Consider the following 13631-nt stretch of genomic DNA (forward strand, 5'->3'; position numbering starts at 1 on the left):
GGACTTTGGAGTAAATTTGTCGACAAACTGCAACAAGATAACGGAGGACAGTGCTGTTCGCGATCGAGATATGGAAACCCAGAATAAGTAAAGAAGTTCTGGAGGTTAACAAAATATATATTTTGTCAATTAGATCAATGGTCAGTGAACCTCTTGATTCAGGGTTACAGCAGAAGGACAGCAACCTTTGAGGACTGGATATGGACATTCATGGCATAGGTTAAAACCAAAGTACTCCTTTTTTTCATAAACATAGATTAAAGCAGAATAGTTATTAGAATAACATTATTCATCCAGTTATTCATGACTTCAAACTCACTCATCAAAAAGCAAATTTTTTTGTTTTTGTTTTTTGGCTTCTTCTTTTTTTCTGTTTTTTTATTGGGAGAAATTGTGTCTTGTCAAAAGTTTTAGATGCTCCAGTTTTTATCCAGCCACTCTGTGTTCATTTAATCTCAAAAGACGTAACTGAGGGTTAGATGAAATTTTGCCAACAATAGGAGAGTTAAATGGATGGAGACACTGGGATTTCGTGTGGCAGCTGGGAAATGTATCGTGAAGAATTCACAAGCTCCCCATTTCAAACTGTCAAACCAGCGTCTATACTGCTAAGATTAGGTGCATTGTGTGTTGGCTGAATTACATTTGCTGCAGGAAACTTTTGCGTGATGAGATGATGGCAGTGCATTCCAGAACCGCTGTGGAAAACAATAGATAAAATGTACTTCTTTCTAGCCTTGAGTAACTTTCTGGCTTCCAGAGCCCTTGTTTTGTCACAAAAATTATGTTAATTTGCTTAGGAGGAGCTTTCTGGGTAAATCCTCTCGAGGTTTAGCATTTCACTGCTGAGGTAAGTGACTAATGAGGCAGAAAGTTTCTTGAGATTAGGAAACTTGAGACCCGACTGTGTGACGTGAAGGCTTGCACGGCCATTTGATGCCTCTGGTAGCATCATTTAGATGTTGGTAATTACTGTTTGTCTGCCTTATTAAACTTCTATAAGTCTGTAAATCATCACATCGCTCTGGATTATCGTCTGGTCCTTATTCATACACATAGAAACAGTTGGACGGTGACAAGTCTTGGCATGCATCTATGCACAACAGCATGGAAACAGCGATTCCTTTTGACAGAGCTTGGCAGGCGTTGATGCTCTGCCTTTAAAAAAAAAAAAGAAAAAAAAAGCAGGATTTCATATTTCAATAGAAATTTCATAGAAGGTAGTGTGACTTGATGAGCAGAGAAGGAACAATCTGTCACTGTGTGTCTGCTGTTTCTTCGCCCCTCAGGTATACCTTTCCCTATAATTGTGGCGTGGGCCATCGGGAAGCTGTACTACGACAACGAGAAGTAAGTTGTTGACTCTTAGACTGCTTTTGACATTCGAGACTGAACTACTTCGGTAATAAAAGGAAAAGGGCAGCGCCAAACCAAATTACATTAACAAAATGAATGTGTATTAATTATCTGTTGTAATTAAATTAGCATTGTGGAACTGGCTGTATTATTTATCAGCGCAGACACTATTTTCAATTTGATTGGGAGCGCTTGATCTCCTTTTCCGCGTATTGCTATAGTAAGAATTGCCTCTGTTTCCCAGCAGTGAGTCACTGAATTATTAGCGAGTCTACTGATTTCTTTTCTTTTTTTTTTTTATTGTTGGCAAACCTGTTAAAAAACCACACACAGAGAGATTCAGAGCCTTGTGGATCATATTTCTCTGAAGCCATTAGGTTGTGAGGGACACGTTCCTTCATTACCATGAAGTTATACACTACAGTTGATTATGATTCACTCCCGCATGGACCATCCTGCTGCCAGAAAAACTCACTGGAGCACCAAATGTATTAGAATCAACATTAATGGCCATGTGTGTTGACACATACTAGAGAGTTGGTTTGTTTGCCCATTAGCTGCAGAGAACGAGTCTACAGGGGAATGCAAATACAGACACAAAGCTAAGAAAAAAGAACCATAAAGCTGGATTATTAGGTTATTTTTGACCTCACGTGTTTACATTAATCAATCTGGCATAAAAAAATTATAAAACTGTGAACCAAATTTAGAAATACATACAACACTCACTTATCAGCAGCTCTGAAATAAACTCATTATTCCCTCCATCAGCATATTTCTCATAGTGAAAAATCTATTAAATTATAACATTTAGAAAATGACACTTTTAATTAGTCATAATAATATATGACTTAAGTCAGTCATAATAATAGTTTCTACTAAATTACTGGTGCTGCCATTATTGTCTGCCCTATAAAATTCATTTCCACTTAATTGTTTTTTGTAATTGATTAGAATATCTGGGTTTGTTTAAAATGTTTCTTGGTTCCCTGGACTATAAATACGTCATGAAACAGAGGCTTCATATCTGTTCAGCATGGCGCTTTCTGCCTCAGTGTGTTCAACTTTACTGCACATTTAAGACCAATCAGAGTAAATATATCACACACATTCAAGTCAAGTCAAGTTTATTTGTATAGCACAGTCACCCAATTATCAAATAAGAATTAAATATATTAATTAATATAGCTCATCGCTACCTCACCCTTCTCTCGTGTATTTGAACAAGCAATCTTGACCATAAAGTGTTGAAGTCATACAAAAACCAAATTTACACAATAGTCAAGGGGACAACTTGATTTTATCTCATCGTTGTTACTTTTCGTACCTCCACTGACTGAATATCAGTGTCTCACCTTCAAGGTTTGGTCCATCCACAGCTCTGTGGTCTAGTCATTAGTCAACCTATGAGTAGCAGGTGCTGCCTATGACATCAGTATGGGCTGCGCTTCCTGTGGTACACCATTCCAAGTTTCACACTCAGTGCAAGGGAAGACTTTTTTTTTTTCATTTCTGAGTGTCTTGATGCTTCTGACAGATTTTTGACTCAGCTGAAGGAAACTGTTTCTTTTTTTCTTTTTTCCAAAACTTGACAAAGTCATCATTAGAGCTGCGTTAGAATTCATATAACTCAAGCATACATTCCTGATCGATCCAAAATGTTTTTGTCTAGTCATTGACAAAGTTCTGCCTGTAATAGAGGTCACTTTGACATAGATGAAGAGAAATGCTTTTTTAATTGCAGTAGAGGAGTAGAAGAAAAGGGAAAACTGCTACAAATGTTCCTCCACTGGTCTTGTGGGGGGTTTTTCCAAGCATACAACCAAATTTCCTGCACTAGTGTAGAAAAGTTTAATTTCCTTCTAAATATCCACACTTTTTTTTTTAAATCAACTTAAAGTTTTTCTTTAAACTCTTTTTTTCCGCTTTCATTTCCAACTCAAGCCCTATATTTTACTCAAACAACAAGCCAAATGTTTCCACAACAGAATCAAAATGTAGAGACATCAGCGTGGGGTTAGATGATCAAAGCCAATAAAACAGCTAAAGTACCTTCTCATAAAATGTGTGAATTATCTTCCCAATCAGTAGGTCATCAAAGAGAAAGTGAGAAAATTTGCAAAAGAGATGCTGGTAGTTATAAATTAAACACAGTGAGAAACACTGTTTATTAAATTTAAATCCACCTAACACGTGTCTAAACACAGTGATGTAAATGAACTTTAAACATAAACCAATTGATTTAATAAGCTGCAGGACAGTTTCAGTTCAGGGTGTTTTATGTTTACAGCTGATACTGAATGAGCTCATTATTCATAAAATGTTTATTGCCATTTTAGATAAAAAGCTTTAATCTTTTTTTTCTGATTTATTGAGAACAAGTTATGAAACCTGAGAATGTTACACAGAACCTTGACAAAATTCAGTTGCTGTAGTTGGACAAAAAGACTTCAAAATAAGACAAAATTACAAAAAAGAAAACTTGTTTTATTCACTAGCTGAAGACTTAAGTTTGATTAACCATTTTAGGCAAAAAGCTTAAATCCTTTTGTTTGATTTATTGAAAGTAAGCTGTGAAACCTGATAATGTTACAGAGTATTTCAACCTTTGGCAAAACTCTGTTGTTTTAGTTGGACAAAAGATTTCAAAATAAGACACAATTACAAAAAAAAAGTGTGTTATTAACTAGCTGACGATTTTGGCTTTGAAAAAGGTAATTAATAAAATATATTACCTATCCAGGTTGTACCAAGGACCAGTCCCCAGTGACTGCAATAATAATTGTTAAATGCATGCTTTTTTTTGTTTCATCCAAGTTTTGATCTTGTATTTTTCAAAGGCTGGGGATGCTTTTTTTTTTTTTTAATAAGGAAAGGGAAAATATCCTTTAATTCATCTTGTCTTTCCAGTAAGTTTTGTTATTAGAAAATTATAATTTAACCAATAATAATTGTGTTGGAATGAAAGCTCAAATGTGTAATTAAAAACCTAATGCATAGTTCTACTATTTAACAAAAGTTAACAGGGCAAACAGAAAAAATATCAATATTATAAAACCAAGAACAAACAACTTCACTTCTACACTTTAATGGTGAATTTCCTAAAATAATCTTAGTTTTTTTAAAGAACACAGTGAACTAAATGGCATTTGACAATAACTCCAACCCTAAGCTAAAAGCCTTTTGAACCCCGAGGTCTTGAGCTCTGACACACTGTGGGGCGCCATCTGCATGGATGGGAGACCTTTTCCGAGAGCTATTTATTGGATATTTCCACCACTTCTCTCTGCCCTTCTTCCCATCACAATTCTAATAACTAAAGGTCACAAGAAGAAAAAAAAATTGACCAAAAAAAAAAAAAAAGAAAGAAAGAAAAAAAGAAATCTCACATCAGATATGCATTTTACTAGACTATTGTTTGATTTTGGCAACAATCTTTGATTTGAGCAAAAAAATATATATATATGTCTGAATATAAGTTTTGAATTTGTCCTTGTTTACGTTGTTTGTGATGAAATTGGAAAATACCTCTGCATTCTTGAATCACTCCACTGTTTTCTTGTGCACTATCCAAAGCAAAGATTTATTTGTAACAATTTGTTTTTACTTAAACACCAGTGAGAATAAATAAACAGGTAAATAATATGAATAAATGCAAAACATGGAGTAATAAAATGCCTCCTCTTTGGTGATATCTAAACTTGACAGAATGTTTTTATTGGTTTTCCAGGTGCTGGTTTGGGAAGCGACCCGGTGTGTACACCGACTACATCTACCAAGGTCCCATGATCCTTGTGCTGGTGGTAAGATCCTGTTCCGTCCTTCAGTAGTAGATTGAACCTGTTTTGTGCAACCTGCTGATATAATTAGTCTTCATTATGTCTCTGAGCTGCCTGGCAGCCAAGCGTACCTGGAAACTACAACACATTCTTCATGTTAAGGTTGATAAATGTGAGCGTGAATCACATTTTTCCTCCGAGTTTAATGTTTAAATCTCTGATATTTGACAACGTCTGGGATTCATTTTAGACTCTGGGATGGAAAAACAACAATGAAGTCAATATGCATGTTCGCCTTTGTAGGATATATCTTTAACAGTCAGTGGGTGATTTCCAAACCCAGAGGGGAGGAATTTGATCGCTTTATGTCATGACTTCTTCTGGTATTGTCATTTTACCATTTTATCATTTTAAATGCTAAGCTCACTCACCAGCTTTCAGTTTGGCTTTCAGTTGCGGCTAAAAGGAATGCTCACATCTCTTAAATTAGACATAAACCTTCATGTTTTTTATTGTGTAGCTTCTTGCCAACTTGTAATGCTCGGCTCATCATATGAAAGATTTTACAAATCGACCTTGGATTTAGTTTGGCTCTGTGTTCAACTTTTAGTCATATCTAGTTTTTTCCTGCACTAATGACGTCCTGACTCAGCTGCCAATACGCTGTCCTCAGCCCAGCTGTGCAAAGCAGTGTATACACATCTATGTTACTGTGTAAAAATACATATTTAAGGACTTCTTATTCTCGTCTTTAGCATGGACTTATTGTTTCGGAACTTCTAAACATTTATTTAAGTTGTACTTTTTTTCAAACAAATGCAGTTGCTTAAAAACTGCAAGCTGCAGAGAAGGGAGATGCTTTGTGTATCCATCACCAATGTTCTGGGACAATTCCGCCTTGAAATTTGACCTGTCTTCTTTTCAGAATTGGTGGAGTTCATTTGAATTGATTCACTTCCAGGAGCAGACCCAGGTTTTAAGCCGTTCATGCATGTTCAGCATCGCTGAGGTCGGCGTATTGAGAAAATTGGAGCTGGCCTGCTTCAATGTATGGAAAAACCAGTTTGCACATGTGGTTTGGATCATCTTCCTGTTACATCACCACACTGTGTCCAAGTTTCAAATCTGTTGGGTGGCTAATTTAAGGTGAATTCATTGTAGTTTTCCTTTTTAATTATTCCATTGACAATGCAGCAGGACCACCACCACACAGTGTGATGTGTGGCAGAGAAGAACTCTTTAACTTTGTAAATTTATGCAAGTATAAAGATGTTTCACACAAAAAGAAACACCGAAAAATATTTTAATACGCCAGTTTTAACATTTACGGTAATTTCTTTTGGTCCAATATATTAAACTGAGTTGTGCCTACAGAAAATAATACAGCCACATGTTTCCACATGTTGAAGCATTGCGTGTGACTAATAATAACTTTGCCAAGGATGTTTTTACACGACGACTCAGATGTAACCTTGAGCAGATGGATGTAAAGACTTAAAAAGGGAAAGTTGGAAATGAGTCAAGCTGCCCAGCAACGAGATAAATAACAGATCAATAGATTGGACTGGATCCGTTTTTCCAGCATGTTTTGATAGCGGGTTCTTAAAGGAATTCTATTTGGGTCAAAATTATTGGTTTCCACATAATATGTAGCCCAGGTTTAAATAATTGCACGGTCTTAGCAGTGTGTGTATTCTCAGGGATGAACTGTTCCATAGATTATAAGGCAGCCACTGCATATTTTTATCTGGGTGTTGGAATGTCTAAGAGGAATCGGCTGGTGGACTGAAGTGCTCACATAATGGACTACATTAAACCAGCAAAAAAAAAAAAAAGAAAACGGACAGCCGGTGGAAAGAAACCAGAACAGCAGTCACGGTAAAGATAAAGTGCACTCTTCTTCAGTTGTACGTTTTTACATGTTGGCCTTGTCTTTACCTAGTTTGATTTTTTTTTTTTTACATCTAACTTGGATGTAAAAAAAACATTATAATATTGTCATTAACATACAACAATCTGTTAAAAGGAACATTTTTTTCTCTTTTTGCTTCCATCCCCCTCAACAAACCTGGTTTAATAAGAAAGAAGCGGGGCAAAAGTGGTTTAAAGGCCAAAAACACTACCAACCAAAAATAACACAAAGGTCAGATTCACATTTTGTCAAGAGCATCTTGATGATACTCAAGACTTTTGGGAAAAAAAATATATTCTGTGGACTGACAATACTGACAAAATCATATTTATAGTTTTCCAGACAATAGTGGAATACACAAAAACACGCAAAAATTACAATTTACAATTTTTTTGACTATTATAACCGCTAAACAATCTCCCATACAGAAATAAGTTATTTAATGTAATTAAGTATAGGCAAAGCTAAATGTAAGGTGGCAGAGGGTTATTGCCAGCAACTGCCGAAAGTAACTAAAAAAGTTATTTTAATGTAACTTAGTTTTTTTCCAAATCAAGTAATCGGTAATCTAAGTTACTTTTTCAATGAGTAATCAGTAATCGGATTAAAGTTACTTTTCTGAAGTAACTATGCCATTTGGGTTATGCATCAAGTAAACTAGAAAGTCCACATCTGCACAACTCAAAGAATTAAAAGGAAAGTTTTGGACTAGTCGGACTCTAGATTTAAATTTTATTGAGACTCTATATGACTTCAAACTTATTCTTTGCTTATGTTTATCAATCAGTCAATCAATCAAATTTTATTTGTATAGCACATTTCAGCAGCAAGGCATTTCAAAGGGCTTTACATAATTAAAATAAAAACAGCATGTGACATTGAATAAACAGTGAGAAAGAGACAAAAAAAAAAAAGATAAAAACATTAAAACCCGCACCCCTTTTAGAACTTCAGTTAAACGTCGTTTAACATCAGACTGGGATTCTGACCCTCAGGGACTTTAGTCAAAAACACCGTTTGGCAAGGACTCCAACCTCTAGGGTTTTAGTTGAACACCATCAACTGGGACTCTAAACCTCGTAGAACTTTAGTTAAACGTTGTTTAACTGGGACGTTTTCCGGGGGGGTTTACATCATTAAAACGTAGAAAAGAAATTAAAAACATTAAAGATATAAAACATGGAAGACATCAAAACCCGCACTCTAACCCTAATTTAGCCATAAGCAACTCTAAACAGGTGGGTTTTAAGTTGAGATTTAAAGGCACCCAATGTTTCAGCTGTTTTGCAGTTTTCTGGAAGTTTGTCCCAAATCTGTGGTGCATAGAAACTGAATGCTGCTTCTCCTCGTTTGGTTCTGGTTCTGGGGATGCAGAGCAGACCAGAACCAGAAGATCTGAGGGGTCTAGACGGTTGGTACAGCAATAACAGATCTTTAATGTATTGTGGTGCTAAACCGTTCAGTGATTTATAAACTAACAATAGTATTTTAAAATCTAATCTTTGAGCTACAGGGAGCCAGTGTAGGGACTTTAAAACTGGTGTTATGTGCTTTATCTTCCTGGTTTTAGTGAGAACGCAAGCAGCAGCATTCTGGATCAGCTGCAGCTGTTTGATTGATTTGTTAGTCAGACCTGTGAAGACGCTGTTGCAGTAATCAATGCGGTTAAAGATAAACGCATGGATGAATTTCTCTAGATTGTGCTGAGACATAAGTCCTCTAATCCTGGAGATGTTCTTCAGGTGATAGAAGGCCRACTTTGTGACTGTCTTAATGTGGCTCTGAAGGTTCAGGTCAGAGTCCATCACTACTTCCAGGTTTCGGGCCTGATCGCTGATTTTTAGTTGTAATAACTGAACCTGTGCATTGATTCTGGTTCGCTCCTCTTTAGGTCCAAAGATAATAACTTCAGTTTTGTTTCTGTTCAGCTGGAGAAAGTTTTGGCACATCCACACATTGATCTGTTCTAAGCATCTATTCAGTGATTGGATGGGTTCAGATTCACCTGGTGACATCGTGATGTAGAGCTGTGTATCATCCGCATAATTGTGGTAGCTAATCCTATTTCCTGTTATAACCTGAGCTAGTGGGAGCATGTAAATATTACTAGGATTGAACCTTGGGGTACCTCACATGTGACCTTTGACCTCTCTGATGAGAAGTTTCCGATTGAAACAAAGAAATCTATAGTTCTTTATGTAGGATTCAAACCAGTTGAGCACTGGACCAGAGAGTCCGACCCAAGTCTCCAGTCGATTCAGTAAAATGTCGTGATCAACAGTGTCTAAAGCTGCACTGAGGTCCAACAGAACCAGCACTGTGGTTCTCCCACAGTCTGTATTTATATGGATGTCATTGAACACTTTTACCAGGGTGTGCTGTGCTGTGCTGTGGTGAGCACGAAAACCAGACTGGAAGGAGTCAAAGCAATTCATTATTGTTAGGAAGTTATTTAATTGTTTAAAAACTGCTTTTTCAATCATTTTTCTGATGAATGGGAGGTTGGAGATCTGCCTGTAATTCTAGTGATTTGTCCAGATTGTTCTTTTTTATCAGTGGTTTGACAACAGTGTTTACATTTTTTCACTTGATGAACCATAAGGTGTGTTTGCATCTTCTTTTTAGAAAAAAGGCTTTCTCTTTAAACAACTTTAAACAAGTCATTCTTGTGTGCTTTTTATCATTGTCTTTCCATGAACATTAACATTAGGCATGCTAAATGTGGTCTGGAGAGTCTTAGAATGGAGCCCTGGGATATTTTGCCATTTTTTTTAATTATTGCGCCATTCGACCTTGGGTAACTTTGTCTGGACATTCTTTCCTGGGAAGGTTAGGAGCTTAAATGTTTTCCACCTGCAAATAATCTTTGGTCCTGTCAAATGACTCCAAATTGCTTGAAAAATACTTTATAATTCTTTCCAGATTGATGGCAGCAATAACTGCTCCTCTAAGATTGTAGCCGATGTTTTTCCTGCTTGGTATTACGTTCAACATCGGACCAGAAGCGCATGGCTTCTACTTTTTGGTTTCGTTTGATGAATAATGACATCAAGGAATTTTTTGTAGACATGAGATCAGATTAGAAAAGATTTAGAACCTTGCTAAGAACAGAACGTTATTATAATTTTTTGGTTTAGGCCTGGCTTAAAAAAAAAAAAATACAGTAGTTCAAAATGATGTGAGCACTTCCTTTAGGGGTTTCAACATCTGTCCACGTGGCCTCCCACAGAGACTACTCACTGTGCCAAAACTCGTCTGACTGTGACTGTTTGGATGTGTCCCTGCTGAGTTTCAGTCAATGTCCCTGCCAGCGATCCACTGGTGGAGTGACCTTCCCAGATCTTCTCTCCTTAACTGAAAAAAAAAAAACTAATCTCTTTAAGAGGCACTTCTCTGAACTGTTTCTGTCTCTCCTCAGGCAAACATCTGCCTCATTCAATCCCTCTTTCTGCTGCTATGCTTGGAAAATCTCCAGTCTTGCTTACAATAGTGCTTTCTCGTGGGCTTTTTGTGTCTTTGCCAAGCACTTGATCCCTCCGGATCATCACCGGGGTCACAAGAATATTTGTGGTCGCTCCTGCAAGGAGGGGTTGTGAACTCTGAGCAGCTTTTATTATCAGCACTAAAATGATGTCCAGCTACAATGAATTAATTCAGGATGTTATTAAAATTGTTAACATCAGCAGCGATGCACGAGGTTAGCAGAGTGTGTGGTTCTGGAAAGACCGGCGTATGTATCTGTTCCAGCCAAGGTCGGGTCATCTGGCACTGGAAAGTATTCCTGTGGCTATTTTTTGCCTCTGTGTTACATCATCCCCACCTCTTCCATGAGCTATTGATTTTGTCATTCGTCACATAGTGGAAAAATAATCTCGAGTAGCACTTCAGATTCAAAGTAGCTACAGTTTTTTATCTTTCATTATTATGTACTGCTTGCATTATTCCATATCTTCCCGCTGCCAGTAAATCCTCCAAAGTCTTAAAGAGCTCAGCACCTCATTGTGATGCAGATCTTGTCGACGTGAGGTGACACGCACCTCATCAACCTACCAATGCAGTTATTTCTAGGCAACACCATGCAAAGCCCTGAAGAGCGCCGGATTGTCCGATTATTCACTTCACTGCAGGTGTTCTGCAGAATTGATTAATTTAACTGGTAAAACCACAGCAGGATGGTCGGGTGGAGCAGGACTGGACCTTGCAGGATGTTGGTGAGATCTTCCGAGTCACGTTGGGCTCCTCCTTGCTCCCAGTTATTGGACATCCCGAAACTATTATTAGACTAAAAGTTGCGAAGAGATCATGACATGTTATTATTGTTTTGGTGTTGAAGTTGTGAGTGGTCCATCATGTGGGACTGTTTTAATTGTGTGGACGGAAATTTAAAGCAGAACTAACCAAGCTTAGTTGCATTTCTTTTAAGAATTTACTGTAAAGCTCTTGGCACTACAATGTATAGTAGATCCCACCTGGCATCAAGGTAATTGATCCTCCTTTTTCTAAAATAACTAAAGAAATTCCGTCGTTCCATTCTGGTTATATTAGCTGGTCGGCCAGTTGAAAGAATGCATTACAATTTTACTCACTTCTAAGGACACATTTGACTCTTTAACTTCATGGTGTAGAAACTAAATAAGTGCCACTCATCAATCTTACTGAGGTAACAGTTTTAAAACTACAGCTACCAATCTACAATAACATGACTGAAGTTAGCTACCAGAGGAAAGAGCATGACTTGTTAATCAAATATTAGATCATTATTTTACTCTATTTTACTTTCTACTTCATAAGAACAGCCAAAAATGTAATATCTTTTTGTATTAAAGGAACTGCTACCAAGATTAGCACATTTTCGTTTTAAGATTTTGCATGTGCCTACAATTAAAAACAAAATAACAATAAATGTACGTTATATATAAGAATATTAGAACTGCAAACATCATTATGTTGTTGCATTTCTTTCTATGAAATAAGACATATCAATTTCTTTTTCTTCTTTTTTTTACATTTTGTGTTAACACTGTGAAACTGTGAAACGGCAGCGTTTTTGCTCAAGGTTATACAGTTAGAATCTCATAGCAGCCCAAGCAGACTTTTCGCATGAATAAACAGTGTTCCATGTTCAGGGCTCTTGCACATAGAAATCAATATGATTTGCACTCCTCCATGGAGACGAGGACAGGAATGCATGCTTTCCATTTGCACATATAGTCTTGGCTTTTGCTGGTCACTAGGAAGTTAAAGGATTTCAATTTTTCAAGGCTTGTATATGAAGAATCTTTTTAAATGTCTCATAGTCTTAAGATCTGCCTTTAAAATTCTTAAAGCTATGTGATCTTTGAACGATATTAAGATCCAGTATACAATTTTCCTAAGATGCAATGCAATGCACAGAAAATACACGTTTTTAAATGTAGCTTAGACAATTTAAACAACAATATATCAGATGCACTTCTATTGCTGTGTCTTGTTTGTCCGTTTTCTTGTGAATCCAGAAGCTAAACATGTCACTTTTCCCCTCTTTCCTTCCATGTTAAAAATTACCGCCAGCTTTCAGTAGGTGGTAGCTTTCCCCTCAATCTGCATGGCACTGAAACGACTCCATTCATTAATAATTATTCCTATTTGTCTGTAAATTATACAAATACATATAGAAGGGAATGTTTTTTTCAGAAAAAGCAAGTGCATAATGCCTTTGAGTAATTTGGAGAGCCAGTGTCAGAGCAGAACAGAGCAGGACTGGTCCAAGGTTGTATGAGTCCTTAACAGATTGAAAATCTTTTTGAGTTTTTTTTTTTATGTAACTTTTTAGATTTTGCAAATAGTTTTCAAACACTTTTTACTGCGTTAAGAAAATAAAAAAACAAAATCCCAACTTGAGGTCAACAATAAAATGCTAAATTTCTACTTGATAATTCACAGAGCTGCCTTTGATTTCCCCACAGATCAATTTCATCTTCCTCTTCAACATAGTGAGAATTTTGATGACCAAACTGCGAGCCTCTACGACGTCCGAGACGATCCAGTACAGGTAGATTTCTTGTAAACCTGCTGCTGAACCTGCAATAAACAGGCTTAAGAGATGAGCGCGCCTTGAATTATTCATGTTTCGTCCTCCGTTGGTGGTGCCCGGACCCTGAAGGGCCTTTTAGCGTGAAGTGAAACACTGAGCCCGAGCCTCTCTGTCACGGCTGTCTGATCTACGTTCTCCTCGTCTGCAGGAAAGCTGTGAAAGCAACGCTGGTACTCCTTCCCCTCCTGGGAATCACCTACATGCTGTTTTTTGTCAACCCAGGGAAGGATGAAATTTCTCAAATGGTCTTCATATATTTCAACTCGTTTTTGGTTTCCTTCCAGGTAGGATTTATCCTGCATTCAACAAAAAAAAAAACACAAACAGAGTGTAATGGCATCTCTGTGTGGGTGGATGTATCATTTGTCTGATTTATTTCAATGTAATTGTAATGAGTGTAGGGAGGGAAAAAAAAAACACAGATGATTAAATGTGCGACATAATCAGCTGTATAAGCGATTTAACCAGGATCAGGGCATTGATGACGATGTTTTGTTCTCACTTTATCCCC

At 37.0% G+C, this 13631-nt stretch overlaps 1 protein-coding gene across 1 annotated transcript in view; it reads left to right on the forward strand.

The window, feature by feature from the left end:
- The window catches only part of LOC103481615 (corticotropin-releasing factor receptor 1-like), an 89808-nt gene that overhangs the window by 66377 nt on the left and 9800 nt on the right, over positions 1-13631 (forward strand). The window contains exons 9-12 of the mRNA XM_008437205.1: positions 1290-1350; positions 5087-5159; positions 12993-13078; positions 13269-13404. Of these exons, the coding sequence (XP_008435427.1) occupies positions 1290-1350; positions 5087-5159; positions 12993-13078; positions 13269-13404 (356 nt within the window). The remainder of the gene's footprint in view (positions 1-1289; positions 1351-5086; positions 5160-12992; positions 13079-13268; positions 13405-13631) is intronic.

The sequence above is a fragment of the Poecilia reticulata genome, linkage group LG19 (genome assembly GCF_000633615.1).
Source record: "Poecilia reticulata strain Guanapo linkage group LG19, Guppy_female_1.0+MT, whole genome shotgun sequence".
In the NCBI taxonomy this organism is placed as follows: Eukaryota; Metazoa; Chordata; class Actinopteri; order Cyprinodontiformes; family Poeciliidae; genus Poecilia; species Poecilia reticulata.